This window comes from Netta rufina (assembly GCF_964035555.1).
Source record: "Netta rufina genome assembly, chromosome: 22".
Classification (NCBI taxonomy): domain Eukaryota; kingdom Metazoa; phylum Chordata; class Aves; order Anseriformes; family Anatidae; genus Netta; species Netta rufina.
In genome coordinates, this window is record NC_140146.1 from 5067797 (window position 1) to 5090381 (window position 22585).

A 22585-nucleotide genomic window follows, 5' to 3' on the forward strand; every position below is an offset into this window, starting at 1 on the left:
CGGGGGCTCGGCCACCTGCGGAGGCAGCGGCCGCCAGGCCCGGTGCAGGTACGGGAGGTGCCCGCTTCGCCTCCTGGCATCACCGCTGGGAGACCGGCTTCGTGGTCCCGAAGCCCCGAAATGGCCGCGTTTTGGGCTGCCGGCCCGGGGTCCCCTCGTCCCGGTGCTCCAGGTGTGCCGGGGCAGGTGGCACACCCGTGGGCCGTACGGCAGCAGGCGGCCGCCCTTTGCTTCCCAAAGGCTGCGGTGTCCGAGCTGGGTTAAAGCGCAGGTAACCTGCGTGCTAACACCTCACCTCGCTCGGGGTTTAATTCATTAGACGCCTTTGCTTGTTAGACATCTTCTAGAGCATCCGAAGCAGCGCTCCGTAACTTTCTGCTTGGTGTAAAAATGGACAGCATCCGTAGGCTCGCTGTAGTTTTGTCTCTCTCAGATCCACGAACAGCTTTGCTTCTAAATCAGAATACAAATCGTGCTCTCGAAGCAGCTGGGAGGTGATGGTAGCTTCTGCTCAACGTCCAGATGCGCTGCATCAGCGTGCGTTTGACTTGCAGACTTGCGTTTGCTTTCTCTCTCCCTCAAGAAGGGGATGTTTTGGTCTGTTGTATATCATCTTTTATTTGACCGTTCCTCATCCTGGTACGTTTAGCAAAGTAAGCTTTGATGCTCTGTGGGATGAGAGCAAGACATTCTGCAGATGTGATGGTTAAAAAAGAAAAAAAAAAACACAACACACTAACAAACCAGACACTGGAGGCAACTTAGGTTTGCTTATTTAGTTTTCTGACCAGACTTGCCTCTGGTATGGCGATAGCCATCTCCCTTGAGAATTTTGGGAACATCACTTTTCAATAAATTAACAACATCCAAATTTTCTGTTTAGTTCTTGTTGGTCACTGAACTTGTAAGCTGTCAACTTCTTTTGATGCTTCTGGACATCATGTGTGACGTGTGAAGTAGCCTTCTGAAAGAGAAACATCGTGTAAATGGTGAAGAGTGAGGCTAAACTTTATACCTAAAGAAGTTTAGTTTAGAAGTGTAGGCCTTCAAAGTGAAGGGATGTACAGAAAGCTCGAGTATTAAGCTTTTGTAAATGCAGGCTTATTTTCTTATTAATCTAAAAGCTACTGTCTGCCTTGAAAAATGAATACAGATAGCAAATAGTGGCAGGTGTACTTCAGATACACTGGAGTTCCTTTGCTTTGGCACTAGCTGGGAAAGCATCATCTCTTCTGTCGTAATTCTTGCCCCTTGGTAGAAATTGGCATCTTCTTCAGTACAATTTAGAGTTGCTGCTAAGCTGATTTGCCTGCTCTCGTACTTTATGTGGTGCATGATAAGAGCGGAAATCTGCGCGGAAGCCTGTAGGATTAAGCAAATGAAAGAGCAAGGCCATTTTTAACAAGTTAACTGATAGTGGATTGGCTGAAGTGTTATTATGGCTTACCCAAAACTGCTTCAAAGCAGTATCTCTGGTTCAATTCATTTTCAACATTGCAGCAGAGATTAGGGAAAGTCTTATAGGACATAAAAGCTTTCTGTCGTCTTTGACAGCCAAATGGGAAGACTGAATTCCTCATCAGGAAAATCTTCCCATAGCCTGATAGTGTAATAAATTCATATCAGATATACCATGGTTGTTACTTGCTTGGATGCCTGTTTGCAGTTGTGTATAGGAGCTCTTATTTATTGCACAAGCACTGTAGGTGTGTGGGCCAAGAGGGTTTTTTTTTTCCTTGCAATACGAATTGAAGCCTCTGTCATCTTAACAAGAACTGGTTAATACTAATATATTTTCATAAATATATAACAAGAATGTTATATAGGGGAGTGCAAAAAGGAAGTTACGAATCCCAATTTTGTGGGCAGTCTGTAGTTCTATGAACTTCTTCCTTCTCTACCATCCTGGGTGTCTCAGTAAAGTTGCTTTGCAAGAGAAGAGAGGTTTCCAAAACAATTTGTTGTTCTCTAACGAACACAACCGAACTGAAACAAAATTTTGTAATTGCAAACGTTGACTGATACACATCTATTGCTAAAAATTAGTCTGCGGTTGCATACAAGCAAATAAACCTAACAACTGCATGTATTTGGTAAGGTGTGACTAACATTCATGATTGATGATTTGCTTAGGAAACTACTTGTGTAAAGAAATCTATTAGTGTAATACGATTTTTTTTTCTCTCCAGAATGTTTATCAATAACTAATGTGCACACTTGTCATTTTTAGTAAATATTTCAGTTCATAAGTTTGTTGTTAACTACAAAGCATCCTGAGCATCTGACCTAGTTTTAGGTGTCAAAAACGCACCAAAGTGGAGTGTGTATGGAGAAACAAGAGGCTTTTGGAAGCTGCTGTTGAATATGCATGGAGAAACTTCCAGTAGTTTTTTCAAAAAGAAAGGATTAGGTATCTTCAGAAATATTTCCATGCCTGTGGATGCAAAGCTGCATTTCCTTTTATTGCAAGCTGTCATCAGATTGGATTTCCTGCTGAAATGCAGCAAAGGTAGTAGCAGCTGTCATAGCTATACAAGTGCCCTTGTGTACATAATGCTGAAGTGATTGGACCTGATGTTAGTGTTTCTAATTGTAAAAATTGTAATCCCAAGAAATATGCCAAATATTTACATTACGGGAGTTACCCAAAGTGTATAGCAAGAGGGTGGTTATAGTTCAGTTTGCAGATAGTGAGAGTAAATGACTTTCTGCTAGGTTTCCAGATATTTTAACAGGGATGATGCAGCCAGTCAATCATGTTCTTTATTTAAACTATTACTGTTCAAAATGGTACTTCAGAAATGGTGTGGTTGGATATTCAGCCAAAAATAAATTTTCGTTTGTAACAAACATGTCAAGAACAGCGAAGAAATCATAGCACATAACAGTTTTGATTGAGCCCTCTTTAAAAAGCAGTTAGTCCTGTATATTTTTCCAATAGATTAACTAAAATCCATCATACCTTGTAAGATTCTTTCTGAAGTTATGTCTGTAAATATTTTTTGTCTTCTGTGTTATGTGCAGTTTCTGCTTAGATGGTTTAATTCTTATTTATGATGCCTCTTTATAAATTTTAGTTTGAAATAACTCTTTGTATCACAGGTATTAGAGTTTTTTTTAGTTTGAGTGTTCTGATTTGCTGCAAAATTAATGGTATTCATTAATTTAACTTCAAGAAAGCTCTTGCAAGTATACAAGTAGGCGAATAGTCCCAGAAGATGTTAATATTTTGACGCTGATGCACACAAAAATGTAAATTAGTATAATGAAAGCATTTTGTCACCCACTCCACACCCTAAGAAATGATGGTAGTCTAATGGTCTTGCTTGTAAGTACATGGGAGAAATAATAAATATATGTTTTAAATTTAATAAAAACTTTGTACCAACAAACTTGACTTCATTTAGAAAAAAGCAAAGCATTCTGTTACTGTTCGTGATGATGTTGTAGCTCTAAGAAGAGATGGAACTTACAGTTCTTTTTTCCTTTTAAAGAGCCATGGCCTGACCACAAGCTTTTTCAAAAGAAAAAAAAAAAAAAGACCAGAATGAGTAAAACTACAGAAAATTAATAGGTGAGAAGAAACCAAAGATCAGAAAAATAACTGAAAATCTTCAATTGATGATTGAAAAAGGAGAATACTCTTCTAGCTGTGGGATTTATTTTAATACTCAGTGTTGGGGAAACATTACGTAACCGTACTCCTTAAAATGAGGAAGGGGAATTGCTGGTTTCTGCTCACTCTTGTTGATTTGATAGAACATTACAGTGTTTATACACAGTTTGTGTCTGCGTGAATAAAGGAGGTGTAATTTTACTTTTCTTCTCCAGTGTTTTTGGGGTTTTACAGAATATCAAATCCACAAGCGTATTTTTTGTTGGTAATTGTGATTTTTTTTGTGTGTTGTTCTATTTTAGCATTAAAACAAAGAAATGAACAAACAAAAAAATCATCTGTAGATAAAATGCTGTGGAGGGGGAACCAAAAAATCCTACTTGGACTTGTGGAACTCCTGTGACTGACATGTAGCAACTATTTATTGATCAGGGAACAGAAATGCAGCCAATAGTTTTGTATAACACTACACTTGACTCAGGATGTTCTATTTCCTGCAAATACTTAGACCAAACATTTATCTGCTTTTTAGAATGACTATTTTCTCAATATATTATGAGGATAACTAGCAAATATGGAAGCAACTGAAGTAATCAGCTCTGCTTATGACCATGACCAAGCTCTGAAACTTTCTGACTCAGTTTATCCTTCTGTAAAAATGAGTTGACTAAGTCGCAAGAATGTTGTGATGTTTAATTAAGTGTAATTGTTTTGCCTGTGAACTCATCCAGGTCTTGATTCAGTGCACACTGAAGTCAGTGAGGAGCTTTTAATTAATTTCATTGAGCTTTAAGTAAGCGTACATGTACAGGCACCCATGCGCGCTTAAAGGAAGCGTGACCTAAATTTTTGCTACAGACGTTCTGTAGAGTGGCAGTGTAAAGGGTGAAACAGTTTCAAGTAAAATTACTGATAAAGGCTTTTTGTAGAAATGAGAAGGGGGTAGTGTGGTTCTGCTCACCTCTGGTATCTGTTACCATACTCATTTAAATAGATTCTTAACTCTGTGCTGGATCTTATATGGGATGCTGGTAATTTCATTGTGTCCTGGTGGCTTGCTCAGTCGGTCTGGGGATGCAGTATCAAACTTCAAGATAAACACGGTAACTGAATGTTTATGCAGAAATAATCAGCAATAACACACTTAAAATATAATTAACTTTAAGAGTTGATGCCAAATTGAGAAAAATAGGAGCATTCAAGTCTGCTTAGCTGTTTTTTTTTTTTTTTCCAGGAATGTATGTAGATGCCAAATAATACTCGTTGGTTTATATGGAATTCATGAAAGAGTTTGCTTAACTCCAGAGGTCAGAAATGTCTTTTTTTTTTTTTTAAAAAAAAAAAAAAAAAAAACAGAACTGTTATCACTGAAACTTTATTTAGCAGCTCCAGAAGACTGCAAAATACATCTTTCACAAATCACATAAACCTTTTTGCAACAATTTCATGTTTTACTGCCATGATTTAGTTCACTAACTCTTACAAAAGATATTTTAAACCTTAAGCAAGATTCTGTATGTGTAATAAATAGTGTGTGTGTGAAGAAATACAATTTTGGCACTTTGTTTTTAATATGTCTATTTAATTGTTCTTAGTAGCTGTGATTTTTGACATCGCTGCTACAAGCTCCTTCCTTTGGTTGATGTTAATAAAGATGTGCTGTAATTGCGCTAACAGTTTGGAAAGTGTAGAAATCTGCCTTCAGCTTCAGTAATTCTCTTTTCTCAATCTGCCTTAAATTAGGTGGCTGTTGCATGCAGCATCTTCCTCAGGGAAGCTTTCTGGAGCGGTGTGAGATCTCCTGGTGCTTTTAACCTGCAGAAGAATCTGCCTTGTCTTGAGTGTTGTTGTTAATGGTCTCTGAGCTAACACCTTTTGTTATAATTCGTATATATTGGAGTTTGATTAATCTAAATATGTTTTAATGATGCTCCCATTCTTAGTGGAAGGAGTGACATTCATCCTGTAGATGTACTGAACTCTACGTATTTAAGAGATCTTGAAACAATCAGTTTCAAGTATTTATCTTTGTTACTGTCAGTCCTTGAATAAATCAAACCTGCCAGGCAGTTCTGCTGCCAGTTTTCCATGAAGCTCAGGTCTCAGGTTGGTTGCCTTTAACATGTGAGTGCCCTCGATCTTACCTTAGCCTGTGATTCTTCCAGTTGTTTTGGGACTCTGACACTGGCTGGTCCAGCGCTGACTGGGCCTTCATATAACGCTTAAAGCTCCTGTAGTCAGTATTTACTTCTCTCCAGCCCGTGTGTATGTTAGTAGGGCAGTGCTAACGAGTGATTTCTGCTGTCAAACAATGACCTCATACAGAGTTATTTCACAGTTCAGGGCTAATATAATTACCTTTACATACAAAATTGTGGCTAGGGAGGAAGGAAATTGCATCCCTGTTCCTGAGAAATAGGAAGTCTCTTGAAGGCAAGAGTTCCTTCCTTGTAATTCCTCTTTACCAAAAGCCATAGATAGCAAAACGTCTGCAGTGGAATTGGGTTGTAACTAGGAATTTGTATCAAGCTTGTGAACATTAAATCCTCTCTTTAATTGATTAGTTTTTATAATTTTTTTTTCTTTCTCTCTGTTGATGTAAAGAGAGTAACAAAAATCCTTTTGTTTTGCTTTTTTAATAGATCCTTCAGGAAGTAGGCGAACTGGTATACTTCTGTAGATGTGATTAGAACAGCCAGTTAGACCAACTTATCAAACATTACCAAGAAACTTCTCAATGAATATTCTTTTATGAAGGTCCTAGGAGCAAGAAGGGTCTCTTGCCCATATCATCCATTAATAAAGATGCTACCAGATCACCGAGGAGACAGGTTCTGTGCTGGGGTCAGTGGAAAACAGGTGGATCAGAAACATATCTGTATTAGACAAATAGCCATTAAGTCTTAGTTTGAGCAAGAAGTATTAATGAAATACTGCTCCAAAGGGTTTGAAAACCAGAGCTATGTAGGTTCAAAACTGAAAGCACTTGACTTCTTTGCTTATGCAGAGCATCCATGCAGAAAGGGATGCAAAAGGGTTATGGTATTCATTTTTTTTTCTCTGAAGGGGCAAGATAAGTTGGTGTTGTAAGGGGTTTATTTGTCGCTCATTTACAGCAAATGTTATTGATGTGTGAGGCCAGAACAATATTACATGCTGTTATAGCCAATGGTTAGGCAATTTTGGTAGTCAACAGCTATTAATCTGAAAGTGTCCTTGGTCCTAACACTGTACTTTGATAGAGTATTGCAAAACATTAAAATGCTAAATAGCAACCTAATAACAGCTCACGTTTTAATTGCTTACAAAAAATCTGGTTAGCCATAATCTCTTGACTATAAAAGAGCTGTAGGTATTTTCAGTGTTAAATGCATATGATCTGGCATTAATGGTGTTCAGATGTCAGTACAAATTACAGGGCACCATAAGTCATGTTTTAAATTGAAAGCTATCCCTAATATGCTAGGCATCTGTAGAAAGATAGTATGCTGATGAGTACCAAAGTACTGCCTATAAATATAATGGTGCTTCAGCAAGTGGGATAGTGGGGAGAAATCCTTGCAGTAGGCATTGCTCGTGATGTCTGCCATTTCTGGTTAAATATAACAGTGCCGTGTGCTTAAGCTGCTGCGAAGTTGGTTGCTAGACCACAGTGTCGTGGTTCCGCTCGAGTGGGCAGCCGAGCTCCACCACAGCCGCTCTCTCACTCCCCCTCCTCAAAGAGGAATGGGGAGAAAATATGTGAAAAGGACTCAAGGATTGAGATAAGGACGAGAAAATCACGCAATAATTATTGTAACGGGCAAAACAGACTCGGCATAAGGAGATAGTAAGATTTATTGCCTACAACTAACAAGCGAGAGAAGTGAGAAAACAAAGAAAAAAAAAAACAAAAGCACCTTCCCCCCATCCACCCTCTTCCACCTCCTCCCCCCGAGCGGCGCAGGGGAATGGGGAATGGGGGTTATGGTCAGTCTACAGCACTTCTTCTCTGCCGCTCCTTCTCGGTCACTCTCATCCCCTGTGCTGTGGGGTCCCACCCACGGGATGCAGTCCTTGATGAACTGATCCGGCGTGGGCTTCCCACAGGCAGCAGCTCTTTCAGAACTGCTCCAGATATGGGTCTGTACCACGGGGTCCATCCCTCAGGAGAAAACTGCTCCAACCTGGCTCCCCTACGGGCAGCAGCTCCTGCCAGATCACCTGCTCCTGCGTGGGCTCCTCTCCACGGGCTACAGGTCCGGCCCAGAATCTGCTCCGGCAGGGGTCTTCCACAGGCGGCAGCCTCCATCGGTGCAGGGCCACCTGCTCCACCGTGGTCTCCTCCACGGGCTGCAGCATGGAACCCTGCTCCACCGTGGTACTCCATGGGCTGCAGGGGGACATCCTGCTTCACCATGGTCCTCACCACAGGCCGCAGGGGACTTCTGCTCCGGCGCCTGGAGCACCTCTCCCCCTCCTTCTACACTGACCTTGGCGCAAGGCTGTTCCTCGCTCCTCTCACTCTCCCGGCTGCTGTGTGGCGCAGCGTTTTTTCCCTGTCTTAAATATGCTCTCACAGAGGCGAAAAACAACATCGCTTATTGGCTCGGATCTGGAAAACAATGGGGCCCTTCCCAAACATGGGGCAGCTTCTAGATCTTTCTCACAGAAACCACCCCTATGGCTCCCTGCTACCAAAACCTTGCCACGTAAACCCACTACATTCCACCCCTCGCCTCTGTTAAAAGCATATTTAAGACTACTCACAACATACTCTTACTTTACAATTATCACAACAACCTTCACAAACTTCACTTACATCAAAAAGAAAAAGAATTCACCACACCAAAGTAAACATAACATCATCACAGCACCGACAAGGTGGACATTTTACACACACACACCACCCCTCGTCCCTTCACCACACTAACATATCACAGTTACTGCTTTCTTAAATTCTTCACAACTTGTACATTCCTAACAATCATCCTGCACATATTTTTGCCCGTTACTTCTACTAACTATCATCCTTATCTCAAATTCCTCGAGCCCCACGTTGGGCGCCAAAAAAGACTGTCGTGGTTCCGCTCGAGTGGGCAGCCGAGCTCCACCACAGCCGCTCTCTCACTCCCCCTCCTCAAAGAGGAATGGGGAGAAAATATGTGAAAAGGACTCAAGGATTGAGATAAGGACGAGAAAATCACGCAATAATTATTGTAACGGGCAAAACAGACTCGGCATAAGGAGATAGTAAGATTTATTGCCTACAACTAACAAGCGAGAGAAGTGAGAAAACAAAGAAAAAAAAAAACAAAAGCACCTTCCCCCCATCCACCCTCTTCCACCTCCTCCCCCCGAGCGGCGCAGGGGAATGGGGAATGGGGGTTATGGTCAGTCTACAGCACTTCTTCTCTGCCGCTCCTTCTCGGTCACTCTCATCCCCTGTGCTGTGGGGTCCCACCCACGGGATGCAGTCCTTGATGAACTGATCCGGCGTGGGCTTCCCACAGGCAGCAGCTCTTTCAGAACTGCTCCAGATATGGGTCTGTACCACGGGGTCCATCCCTCAGGAGAAAACTGCTCCAACCTGGCTCCCCTACGGGCAGCAGCTCCTGCCAGATCACCTGCTCCTGCGTGGGCTCCTCTCCACGGGCTACAGGTCCGGCCCAGAATCTGCTCCGGCAGGGGTCTTCCACAGGCGGCAGCCTCCATCGGTGCAGGGCCACCTGCTCCACCGTGGTCTCCTCCACGGGCTGCAGCATGGAACCCTGCTCCACCGTGGTACTCCATGGGCTGCAGGGGGACATCCTGCTTCACCATGGTCCTCACCACAGGCCGCAGGGGACTTCTGCTCCGGCGCCTGGAGCACCTCTCCCCCTCCTTCTACACTGACCTTGGCGCAAGGCTGTTCCTCGCTCCTCTCACTCTCCCGGCTGCTGTGTGGCGCAGCGTTTTTTCCCTGTCTTAAATATGCTCTCACAGAGGCGAAAAACAACATCGCTTATTGGCTCGGATCTGGAAAACAATGGGGCCCTTCCCAAACATGGGGCAGCTTCTAGATCTTTCTCACAGAAACCACCCCTATGGCTCCCTGCTACCAAAACCTTGCCACGTAAACCCACTACACACAGGCAGCTTGACTCCAAACGTGGTACTTCTATTTTAGGGGGGGGGCATGCGTGTAAATCAAAATTAAATGTTATTGTTAGTTTAACTGCTTGCAGATACTTCCTGGCATTCCGCGTGTTCTGGTTTTAGACTGTTCTGTATGGGTTTGTGATCTGTTAGCAGTGTCACTTGCCTTTTTGCTAACAAAGATCGAGGCTGCAAATTTTTGCACTAGCCAGAGGTTAACAGAGCAGTTTAATTTAAAAATCCGAACGCAAATACAGTATTGAAGCTGGCTGGAAACACAGCAGATGCTGAAGTGTTTTTCCATTAGTGCTGCCTGGTAGTTCTGAATGTGTGATTGTTCATGCGTTTCATGTTCCATTTCAAGCCACTTGAGAATTACTGAGGAATTCAGAAAAAACATCCTACCTAGGGCATTTATACCTACTTGCATCAATTTTGACATTGTATTTCATTGCATGGAAGTACAATGTAGGCACAGTAGGCTTTTTTTTAGGGTCATTAGGAAGACTGAACCAATTTCTTGCTTCTCCAGTCGACTAATTGTTTATTAGTGTTTATAGTGTAAGGTCTTTATGCCCTATGAATTAAGTTGTTTTTTTTTTGTAGCCTGTTGAGTTTGGTTTTCTGTAATATTAATGGCAGTCTCCAGGAAAACCCAGTTTTGCAGGTAATGAATGATCTGTAAGTCTTCAGAAGTTTGCAGGTTCAGTGTTACGACTTCTTGCAGAGCTTCTTTGAAAGCATGACTTCGGTCATAAAGCTGAGTTTACAAGAAGATGATGTGACCGCAGTTGCTGGCCTTGATCTTCTTTGTGCATGTTGTGTATTGCCCCTTGGGTCAGTTCCTGAAATGAACATGGGATAGACGTGCTGCAGGAGTCTGTCATTGGTGACCATAATTAATAGCCCAAAATTATGGTACTTCATTGAGGGAGATGTTGTATGGATATGTATGTATGATGTGTGCAGCATGCCAACTACGTAAAATGGGGGAGAGATACGGAAAATAATTTGATTCTTGTAGGGTATTGATAAAATTATGGTGCTCATTTTTTTCACTAGTTTGATTCAAGTTAAAATCCAGCTACGCAAATAAAGCTAGTTTCTTTAAAACAAAAGAGGCACCCCAAGTTGTCTCATATGTTTACATGCTGGAAGCTTGTTTTTTTGTTTCCCAAAAGCTAGAATATTTAGAATATTTAGAATTTACAAAGAGATCCATAGAAAGCATTGTTTTGTCTTGAGGCACGTGTGACACTTGTTTTACAACCCTAATTCTTTTGTGAGAGATACCTGGTAGTTAAAATTATTGGCTATCTATCATTATGACCTAATTTCCTGTTTAGAAGATTTGTAGCTTTGTTATAAATAGGTGCGTGAGCCTCTGTGAAAGGTGCTGGCGATCGGGACAAGAGCGGCGCTCTTCGTTTCAGCTGTTGAAGATCATCTTGACTGAAGTAAAGTATTGTAATATTTCTGTAGCTGTTTCTTTGGCTTGGGATAAAATTTGAGGATCAACTGCTGAAGCTAAGTTTTGTGACTTTTAAAAGTTGTTTTTTTTTGACATTCCTTTTTGAAGTGTGAATACATACGTGAAATTAAAGTCTTATTTACAGTTGTGTTGATGTTGCTACGTTTAATTTCAGAGGCTTCAAGCTGACTGACGTGAACTGCCTAGAAATCTGTACTGCCTCTTTTAACTATAGGAGGCATGATAGATGTCTTCTGTTTTATAGCTTGCTGCTGTGGTACACCAAAAAAAAAATATAAACCTAGTTTGTGTGTGCCTGAAGGTCAGGAGACAAGCATCATTTTCATAAAAATTGTGATTATAAAGCTAGGATTGTAGCTTGAGCGTTGGTGTAAGAACTGCTTTATTAAATTGGGGAGCTTTTCTGAATGCACTTCATTACCACTATTGAAGTGCTTTGTGAAGCTCTGGAGGGTGATCCAGCACTGGGGGAAGAAGGAAAAAAAAACACAACTGCCTGTTTTTGTAGTTTTTCATGTCTAAGTGGCAGTGGTTTGGGTTGTTTCCCATCCCTCTTGAAGAGGGAGGACTGTACTGTTGTGTTCAAAATTTAAATGTAATGTTTACAAGATGTGAACCTACCACTGGAGTTCCTGCTGACTAAAAAATTGGGACTAAATGGAGCAAATTGACTAAAATCTGGGATTCAGATTCAATAATTGTACAGAACATTATACTTAACATAAAACAATAAGATGAAAAATGCACGTTAAATATTTCAGTTCTTACTGTTCACCTATAAATAGGTAGCTGTTATGAATTCTCCATTGTCATGTCCCTCTGGAGATGGGAATTAATCCAGCTTCCAGCTGCCTGTGACTGAAGGTCATGAGTCAGATTGAATTAGAGGAAAATTTGCAGCAGGATTTTGCAGACTCTGGTTCCTGACTTCAGGTTTTAGGCTCCAGCTTGGAAGGTTTTTAGGGCTCAAGCTGTTCTCTGAGAAATGTCATTTGAAAATTAACAAGGCTTAAAGGTGCAGCGTCCCCTTGCTCTTACAAGTTTCCCAGTATGACCATATTTTAACCACTGAAGTACTCAATAGTACAGCTGTGGAGGCTAATAGCTTAACCTTGGATAATGATATCACAGAGTTAAAGGGACCTCTTCATGCTGGCTGTTAACTCAATTTGTGTAGTGCAAATGAAAGCTGCAGTGGTCGGTCTTATTCACCCTAACTTCTTATCTGAGCTTTTATAATCCTATCCCATTAATTGAGGTTTTTAGCTGCCTTGAACAGAACCTGCCAGATTCAAGAAAAAAAAACCCTAGCTCCTATTGGATTTCCTTTGGCTATAACTAGAAATGATATAATGCATTAAAGGGGTAGTCAGCTGTAACCTACATTTGAAAAAGCTCGCCAGGTGGCTGCAGTAAGTACCCAAAATTATTAAGACTGAATATGTAAAACATTACTAACATTTACTGACAGTTTACTGCCTTTTTTCCCCTCAATTTAGGCTGTGCAAAGTGCTTCATTTCACCTTTTTTCCAATACCAGTAAAATGGCGATGTTCAGAATGTCAGCAGTAGGAGATCTCCAGTGGTGGGGGAAATACAGAACTGGAAGGAACAAAAGCTCACGTTGCTTTTTGTTGCATAAAAAAAGCATGCCTTTAAAACGAAGTGAGGTGCTTAAATAGCTCGATTTATGCAAAATTTACCAACGTTCTTTTTTTTTTTTTTCTTTTTTAAATCTTTTTTTGTTGTGTTATGAAATTGTCTTAGGTTCTTTTTCTTTTTTTTTTTTAAAGGGTGGGGGCGTCGGTAATTTAGAAACTCTTTATTTTAAACCCTTCTGTGGTGTTGCCCAGCAAAAAAACCCTTCCAGGTTTTGAATTCATAAGAGTGTAGGTGGAAGTGAGGGAAATACAGTTATAAATGTGTGATTTCCAATTGCTGCATGCTGGAATCCTCCTTTACTGAAGGTGCTTGGTGAAAGCACTCCTTGCCAGCAAGCTTCAGTTTCCTTAGGAGCTGTTTCCATCTGTTCATAAAACAGAGCTGTTAAACTGAGTTTGTGTTCACATTTCTTCTGTCTACATTTTTTAAGTAGTGAAAATGGGGTATTTGATGTTCTAAATTAGGCTAGGAAAATAAAGGGGGCTTGCCTACCTGGAAAGGTTGTATTTTTTCACTTCATACTGGACTCGTGTGCAGGGTAGTAATTGAAGGGACACCTAGGGTGCTCTTTTCATTCACTTTTGTGACAGATTTTCCTGTCATGATGGACATTTCAACTAACAATGTGGAAAGGTAGGCGAGCATCGTTTCCATTAGCAGAAAAGTTAAAAAAACAAAAACTGAATCCTCTTCTACCTTGGCAGCATTCTTGTGAAATAGCCCAACTGTTTTCAGGCGTACGTACATCTGCTTCCAAAATGTCCATTTTACTCTCATCCCTAGCTTGCTGCCTTGCTAGAAAGTGCAACTTCTTGCATGAAGAAGGTGATATTTGCTCTCCCTTTTGCATAGGGGACAGCATTGCACACACTTTTTCCACTACCAGACAGATCGGTTTGGTAGGCAGGCAAACGGGGACTGGAGCAGGGATGTCAGACGTGCTTGGCTCTGCCCAGTCCACATGTTGGGCCTTGCAAAGCAGCAAGCATTCCTGTGATCCTCGCCCAGCCCTTCTGCAGGCAGAGCGAGGAATGAAGTGCTGAAGAACAGGGCAGCTTTTCCACTTGCTTACTGACCCCGCGTTTACTGGTCAAGGAGGGAAACAACGGTTTTAAACCCAAATTTACGTTTTGGTAAAGCTGGGCTGGCAGCTTTGGCTGTAATATACGGATCCTCCTCATTTATTATTCTGTCTTGTGAATCATATTAATAATACATGAGGCCCAAGTTTTGTTCCCTATGTGTGCCAAACAAGGAAAAATTAGGTGACCCAATTATGTCTGTTTTGCAGTGTTGGATGCAGCAGGACAAACTTGTAGGATCTGGTCTTTTAACGCAGTTTAGTGAAAGACACAATTACTTCAGGGAAAAAAAAATAAAAGCTATGCTTTTGAAATGCACAGTTGAGTCTTTTTCATGAGAGAGGCATTAAATAATGTCACTGGGAAGTACAACCGTGCTTGGCTGCAAGATAGACGAGGTCTTGGCAGCCCAAAGCATTCCTGTTGACCTTGCGAAACTCTTACCCGTACCTGGAGAGACCAGTTCCAGCCGTGATAGAACAGGGCATCCTGTATGGCTTCACCAGCGCTTGGTACCTCTTTCTTCAGCACTAGTAATTCAGGTATGATCACTGGGAATTCGACAGTACTCAGAAATACCAGCAGTGCTTTGCTTTGACCAAGAAATATCAATGGACATGTGACTAGGATTCTGAATATCCTGGGTTCTACCTCTTTATTCGCAAAAAGTTTACACAGAAATTGTTATTAATTCAGTTAAATCTTTCTTTTTTTAACTGGGAGATGACAACTCTCTTTATTTTTAGATTCAAATTCTTCTAGACCCGTATCCCATTTGTTCTCTTGAACGAGCAGCCTTCCAGTGTTCTGTTAATGCTATGGAAATCCCTTCAGCATGTAACTGTTGGTATTTTTCTGTCTCCCTGTTTTGTGTTTTTTTTTTTTCTGAGAAGAATCAAAATGTTGTGGGATTGTTTCTCGTATGCAACATAACGTATTTGACAAGAATAGGAAAACATATTAATTCTGTGTTCGTCCTATTACAGTAGGATTCAGTGGTTCTTTGATAACAGTTTGGTTTATAGGACATGCCAAACTAGTTGCTGTTTGGTTTTCCTCTTTGTTGTTGAGTGCCAGCATCCTTCATCTGGCATGCTGTGTCCTGGTGCCTGTTCCATTTCCTTAAGCTGTTGTCATTCAGTGACGTACATATTTTAAACCATGTTTCTTTTTGATTATTATGCCTTATGTTTTAGCTTAAAAACTCATTTATCTCTCTGGTTGGGGCAGCATCGTGAGTTAAGTGGTAGAGCCTAAGGCTTCCACCTCTTTCCAGCTCCCGTATGGACTACTCTGAACTTGTAAACATTGGTTCACTGCTGGTAAGACTTTTGTATGTTAAAAAATACTCTGACCCAAGCGTACAGCATTGTAAGGAAGCAGAATTATTTAGGAGAGAAGGACAAGCATGGAATGAAACTGGAGACCATGTGTAGTAAAGTTACTTTATTTCCGTGGTAAAGGACCTTGCATGGTTTTATCTGTTCTGAAGTCTTTGCCTGGGAGTGTAAGCCCATTGGGGCTGGGAGAATTTTGATTTTAAGTCTGAGAAATGGTTTTATGATCTTGTATTCCAGTGACACCTTAAGTGGAAGGTGTTTGGTTATGCTTTCTCATGCTTGTGGGAGTGCACTGTGTATAGCTGGGCTTCAGCAGGATCTTGCAACCAGGAGAAAATCTGCATCCTACTTTCCATGGTGGAAGTGCTGATTGGTGTGACCAGCCCAAGCAGCTGTTTTTAGTACCTGTTCAGTTGTTGAGAGGCTTGTGTGACGATCAAGTGATGCCAACCTCCCTATGTCCTGCAGCATTCACAAGCTGCACGAAGCAGCTACCAGTTGTGTAGGCAGAGGGACAAAAAATTCAGCAGAAGCAAAATCAGCAATGACTGCAGGAGTGGAAGGTGGGTACAGGTGAGCAAAGAATTAGAGATGGTAAATTTCCACGAGCCAAAGAATTAAACAGAGCTGAAAAGTGCTGCAGGGATGGATTGCTGTGTTAGCACACAGGTCCGGTGGGGCTTTCAAGGCTGTGAGCATAACTCATCCTGGTGATGATTCAGCTGTCCTTCAGCTGTCTTGCTAAACTCTTTCTCATATTTTGCACTTCTTCCCTCCCACCCCTAAAATACACAGTTGCGAAATATTTTTAGATCCTATTTCTTAGGGTTCGTTAGGGATGAACGTGGAAGTGTTGATGTATAATGGAAAGCGCTGGACGTGTGAGCTGGTGGTTGTCATAGCTGGGAACAAGGTGGCAGGACGTGTGACTTTGGACTGGTCACCAGGCCTTTTCTTTTGTCCTCACACCTTTAAGAAAAAGTAATGAAACCTGATTTATGTAATTTATTCCAGGCATTTGGAAGCCTTTAGCAGTAAATGTGTGCGTTATTCAGAGGATTTGCACTGCAGTTTAGCAGAGAATTTTTCAAGGTACAGTGTGCAAGCTCGATGGTCTATTTGTGTATTTGCTGTGATGAAGGTGAGGTGAGTTCATCTGGGAGCAACTGTGTGGATCTGACAGAGGCAGCATGTTTTTAGTGCTGCTGCTGACTTGGAAAGGGGCTGTTGTTTCTTGAAAGTAAGACTATCTGCAGTTCAAGCTTTCTAGATGGTCATGAAAATGACGTGTAGAGTATGTTTCAGTTCTCAGCTGAATTCCCCTGAATTTATAGGGTCAGGAAAACATTTGATCTTTCTCTCTTAATTTGTGTTTGGTGTTAAATATAACATAAATGCATAATGACTATTCTTAGCAATTTAGGGGAGGATTGGGAATTCTGATGGTAGCCATAAATACGCTGTAACTGTCAGTAGGACGTAAATGCATCTCAGAAGTGGTTAGTACCTGTGTGCTGATCTTCTCCTTTAGGAAGGAGCTCTCAGGTGTGTGGTGAGTATTTGTACAGTCTGTGTGGGTTCTTTGAGGTCTACAGAAATGAGAGCAGCAATTAGATCCTATAAATGGTCCTGTTGTCGGTGCTGTAGATAATCTTTCCTGGGACCGCGTTGCATATTTAGAGGGCAAGAACAGTGGGAACTAATTAGTGAGGTATGGCTTAAATAGAGCAGGCAATTTTTCTCCTCTGGAGAAATGAAATTAATTCTTTTAAGCCCAAGATAAAGCTCAGCTGTTGCAGCGTTGCTTAGTAAGGGCCACTGTAGAGAACACATGGGTGAAGTTAGCAGGTACCTCGAATTCAGCCTTTTTTGAATAAATCTGGTGTACAGAATGGTTGAGTAGCCCTAGCTACTCTGTCTTTGTTTCTCTGCTAGTAAAGGTGTCTGCATGGGGTCACTGTGAACAGCCATGAAAGAAACTGGATTTGTCTAGATTTGCCTTCACTTACTGACTTTATTTTAAAACAGAGAGTGTGTTTGATAAGTTTAAAGTGGTTTGATAAGTTAATGAATGGTGCAGGTATGCATATATTCCCTAATCAGAAACTTAATTAAGTATAGCAGCTTATGGTAATTATTACATAGTTCCAGCTGTGATGCTGTCCTAAGTAGCAGGCCCTTACTGTTTCATTGCACGTAAGAGGACCTGAACTACCACTTCATTTGTGAGCTCGAACAGCTTGTCTTACAGACTAATGTGATGGCAGTAGGAGTTGTAAACTCTTACCAAGCCGATGTGCCCAGTGTAAGTTGTGAAATATGTTCAGAAATATGTCACGAGTCTAAAATAACACATGTAACTGTTCGACGTTGGGGACTGAACAGTGGGGTTGGTCTGAAACGTTCTGAGCAAAAGAATTTTATAGCCCAGCATTTAATTGCCAGTCTTTGTAATTGCTATATTCACATAACATATGCATAGCTGAAAACAATAATTTTGGTCAAAGTCACCATGCTTTCCATTTCTCCCTAGTTTTCCTCAAATCTTTGGTAAGCTACGCCTGTTTTTTTTTTTCATCTAGAAGAAATTACATGTCCTTTCTTTTATTGGCTTTTACAGGGAGCTGGGGTTTATGCTGAAAGCTTCTTAAAGAATGCAAAGCTGAATGCATTCCATTCTCAAGTGATTGGGAATGTCATTGGTATGGACAGGGTGTAAATCTTGCAGATGTAGAATGGCTTGACCTTTAAGAAAACTTATTCTTTAAGAATAAAAAGGATCTACAAACTCCAGACTAGCCTACACTTTTATGAATTTTGGCTAGACCAGGATATAAAGCAGACTGTGATTCAAAACATACTGAAGGTTTTTTTTTTTTTTTTCTCTGGTTCTCGGCTTTGTATATTTATGTAATGCTTTGCTCATTTTCTTTTCACAGGGCAGTTTCCCCATCCTGCTTTTTCCAAATCTGACCGTTAATTGGGGCTGAACACACGGATTATCTGATCTTCTGTGGTTTTTAGAAGCAGGTATGTTGGCAGGGAAATCTCTTAATATTTTACTTGTTTGGGAGGGGACAGGGTGGAGGAGCTTTCTTCATATATGTACCAGAAAGAGTTGTAGGTTTAGGGAAATTCTGTTAAGTAACATTTCATTATGTATAGCATATTAAAGTCACTTTCTTGAGAAAGCGAAGTGGCTAAGTACTTCAATAAGACTTTCCAGTCCTTCATTTGTAAAGATGGATTGTGCTGACTTCTGAGAACAGACTAGCTTCGTAAGTGGTTGTGGAAATTTACTGGTGTAATTATATGATACATATGGTGGGTATTATTTGTCATCCTAAAGGATATGATTCTTCTATGATTCTTCATAAAAGCTTTATGTAGCAGGGACAGAGATAGGTTTAAAGTTTTCAGTCTCAATATTGACTTAAGACTTTTGTTTCTACTTGAATGTCAAGTAGGAAAAGCTGTGGTAGCTGAAATTCACCCAAAATAATTATGCGGTGTATGAAGAGCAAAGCGCTGTTGTGCTGTAGTCTTAATTTAGCCTCTTTATACATATATTTTTGTAGCTTTTGATTCATGCTGTGTATTTTCACCCCATGTTGCTACTACCAATGTGAAGTATTCACCAAAGGAGTAGGTTTTAGTATTCTTTAATCCTTCCTGTTAAATAGGTAGCTTCATGATGAATTCATCTTGGTTGAAGCTTGCTTCGGAAGGACCAGGTTTAAATAGGAATATTTCATTATCCGTTTTTAAGAGTTTGATAAGTTAATAAGTGACTGGAAGACTATTATACTGGAAGACAATGAATAACTATATCTATTGACTGTCAGTCTCTCAAATCATCTGATGTGTAATGAATGGGATGATGAAATGTGCAGATCTCCCCAGCTGGCATGGAAGCAGCAGCGGCATTTTCTTGGAGTTTGTGGATAGTGCCACCTATTGGTTGATATTCCATATAACTTCCATTCTTAAACCACAGGTGTATCACCATGTTTCAGGTGTCTTGATTTTTTTTTTTTTCTGGAAAAAACAAAACACTTCAGCTTCAGAAAGAGCTTTTTTTTTTTTTCAATGCAATACACAACATGCTGATGGAGGGGTTGAGACTGTGAAAAGATCTCCTATACAGTGTTATCGAGCTGTTCTCTTTCTGTAAACGTGATTTTTTATCCAGTTTCTTTAGAAGTATAAATTCATGCACTTTTAAACTACTGTGAAGCACTTGTTTACTGTATCTGGCTGCTCCACTCGTTGCCCTATCAGTCTTTGTTCCCAGACTTCACTGATTGCATTTTATAACAGAACTGTTGCATCGGTTTGGAAGGAGAGATGTGCCCATTTGTCTGAGCAAGCTGCTATGAAAGCTGAAACAGTGAGGAGTTATGTCAGGTATCATTATAGAGTATATTTATATGAAGAACCAAATAAAAGAATTGAGGAAAAAATACAAATATGATAAACTCTTAGATTATTTTTTTTAATTACCTCCTTATTTGTGGCATTTGATTCTGTAAGTCAGACCAGTCAAGATATCCATGCGTTTCCAAACATGGATATGACAAAATATTGTGATTACTGCCAAGAATATTGTATGTTTTTCTTTATCATTTTCTAACATAGAAATTCAAATTATTTTTTTCTACTGCTGCAGGACTAAATACATTCTAACAGATTGAATTGTCCCATCAGATAGGCCCATTAGCTATGATATTATTAAACCTTGCTGCTCCGAGTGTTTTGTAGAGTGATAGATTGGTGCAATTTGGAAATGCTGGAACAGCATATATTGGCGTAAGCTAGCAGAACAAAACAGTACTGTAAGACACACATTACTTGAATAGAGTTTCCCTATTGACAGTAAGTAAAAAATGAGGAAGAATTCAATGCCTTTTTTTGGGAGGGAGCAGGGGAGAGTGATGAGGGCATAAAGAGAGCTATCTGTCCGTAGAGTAGGGATAAAAGTAAGTTGGACTTCATGGTATAAACATACTGTATATTAGAGAGGGGACTATGCAGATGAAGAAATGAGGCAAAAATGTATACAGGACAGTCCTGTTACATTGTTTTCTTCTAGACTGAGTTCTTTGGCTACTAATACAGCACCTTCCTGCTTCAAGTAACAGTATTAAAGAAATAAAATAGTAGTATGTATCAGTTCAACATGAAGAACCAGTCACACGTTTTCAGCCTTTCAATCTTGTTTGGTATCTTGATTTAATGGTTATAGTTTCATCTGTCTCAGGATAGATGTAACTTAACATCTCTTGCTCACTGTCTTACTTTGTTCATTAGCTTACTGTTGACATCACTTGTTACCACTCACAAATTGCACTCCTAGGAACCTAATCCAATCTGCTTACCTCAGAGTTGATGTACAAAATTATGAGATCATCTTATTCCCCCTTCAGAAAGCAATTTGCTAATTATAGCAAAAAATAAAATCATCATCACCTTGCACATTCACAGGCTGCAAGTTTTTGAGCCCAACCATCTCTACCAAATGGGTATAATGCAAATCTTCCCAGTGGGAACTGCTTCAGACAGGACTGGTGATAGAGCTTTCTCCACTCTGCTGTCTTCATGCTAAGTAATGTGGGTGGCAAAGCCTATCCCTGCAGCTGCTACTTAAGTTTGCATTATTTCTGACTCATTCAGGAGGGCCCGTGTGTAATTTTAAACTGTTTCCACACCCAGATTACTTTCCCTTAAAAATAATAATGATAAAGTGGGGGGAGAGTTGGTAATGACCACAGGAGAACATTACGTGTAAAGCAGTGGTGTTTGAACCTGCTGTGGTACAGTCCTCACTAAGCATACCTCATGTCTCATGCATTCCCTTCATTACTAAGATTCAAAAAATCAGATTTATAGCTTTATATAGGACCAGACCCCCTTGTGTGAATGAAAACCGATTGGAGCACGGTTCTGGAACCAATTCTCTGAGCTGTGCGTTGTGGAAGAGGAGCTGCTTTAAACTTCCATCCAGGCATTCCTGAGCAGGGGTTATGTTCTCCAACACATAGTACTTGTAACAGGTTTATTTAGTTTATTACGCTGCTGTATCAATGTATTATTTGAAGCATTATTATTTCCTAAATTTGCAGTTAATACTTTTACTATTGCTGACTTAAAATTCGTCTTGGAATATATTAATAGCAGCTGAAGGTCATTCCTGACCACTTAGACTTGATAAACATGGTATTGTGGACTTTGAAGAATTATTGGATACTCAGGCAATAAATTACGATGATGTTATACCATCTAGAATTTACTTGGCATTGTCTGTTTATTCTCTGATGTTACTATTCTTAATTAAAACGGAAAAGCAAAACTTCAACTTAAGCAATGTGAGAAAGCATGCTAAGCTGTATTCTTTCCCTGTTCCTCTTAATTCTTTTTTCTCTTCAAAACCATTATATAAATTTTTACAAACTTTTACAAAATGTGAAGTGTTTTTTTTTTATTATAAAAGAGAAAGACTTAAGATTTCATTCAGCTTTTTTTTTTCTCCAGTGTAAGCTTGATGGCTGTACATTCTGCATCCTGTTTCCATGTTTGCTGTGGTTATTTACAGGGGAGTAAAACAAAAACACAGGCTTTTCTGTCAGGGTACTTCTTTCATCCAGTTGTTAGGTTTCTCATTTTCTACTCATGCAGTAATGTAACAACAGATAATGAGGTAGTAGTGATTTTAATATCAGACTCTTTGAATCTTTGGGTTGAGTGAGGCCTAGTTTAGCTATTCAGATTTTTAAGGGCTTTTCTGTTAAAGCCTGTGATTCCTCACTATTTCAGGCTACTTAGTATTCTGCCTGCCGGTGAAAAATAGATGGTTTAGGAATTAAACTTTGTTATTGTTTCTATTATACCCCATTACCTGTTTTGGTCTGTCTTTTTCTGATCTTATCATGCCTTCAGGAAATCCAGGAGCTGGCAGGAGGGGAATGAACCGTGAGGGCGTCCCCGGAAAGAGTCCGGAGGAGATGTACATTCAGCAGAAAGTGAGAGTCCTGCTCATGCTGAGGAAGATGGGATCAAATGTAAGATGTCACAAACTGTTACAGCCCATGTTTTGTAGCTTTCCGAATATAATGTCTTAGTAACTGGGATTGTGCTGACTGAGATGGGCAGGCGATGGTTGGGTTTTACTGCTGAATTGTTTTAGCCATCATTGATTTAACCATCACCTGTGATTAAATACAATTGATTTTTTACAAAAAAAGTTATGAGGCTTGTGGTGCCTGAAACTGCATCCGAA

General features: G+C 40.3%; 1 protein-coding gene across 1 annotated transcript in view; it reads left to right on the forward strand.

Annotated features, from left to right (window-relative positions):
• Positions 1-22585, forward strand: part of CTNNBIP1 (catenin beta interacting protein 1) — a 36696-nt gene that overhangs the window by 449 nt on the left and 13662 nt on the right. Inside the window, exons 2-3 of the mRNA XM_084300387.1 lie at positions 18249-18339; positions 22246-22367. Coding sequence (XP_084156513.1) covers positions 22272-22367 — 96 coding nt within the window. The 5' untranslated portion in view covers positions 18249-18339; positions 22246-22271. The remainder of the gene's footprint in view (positions 1-18248; positions 18340-22245; positions 22368-22585) is intronic.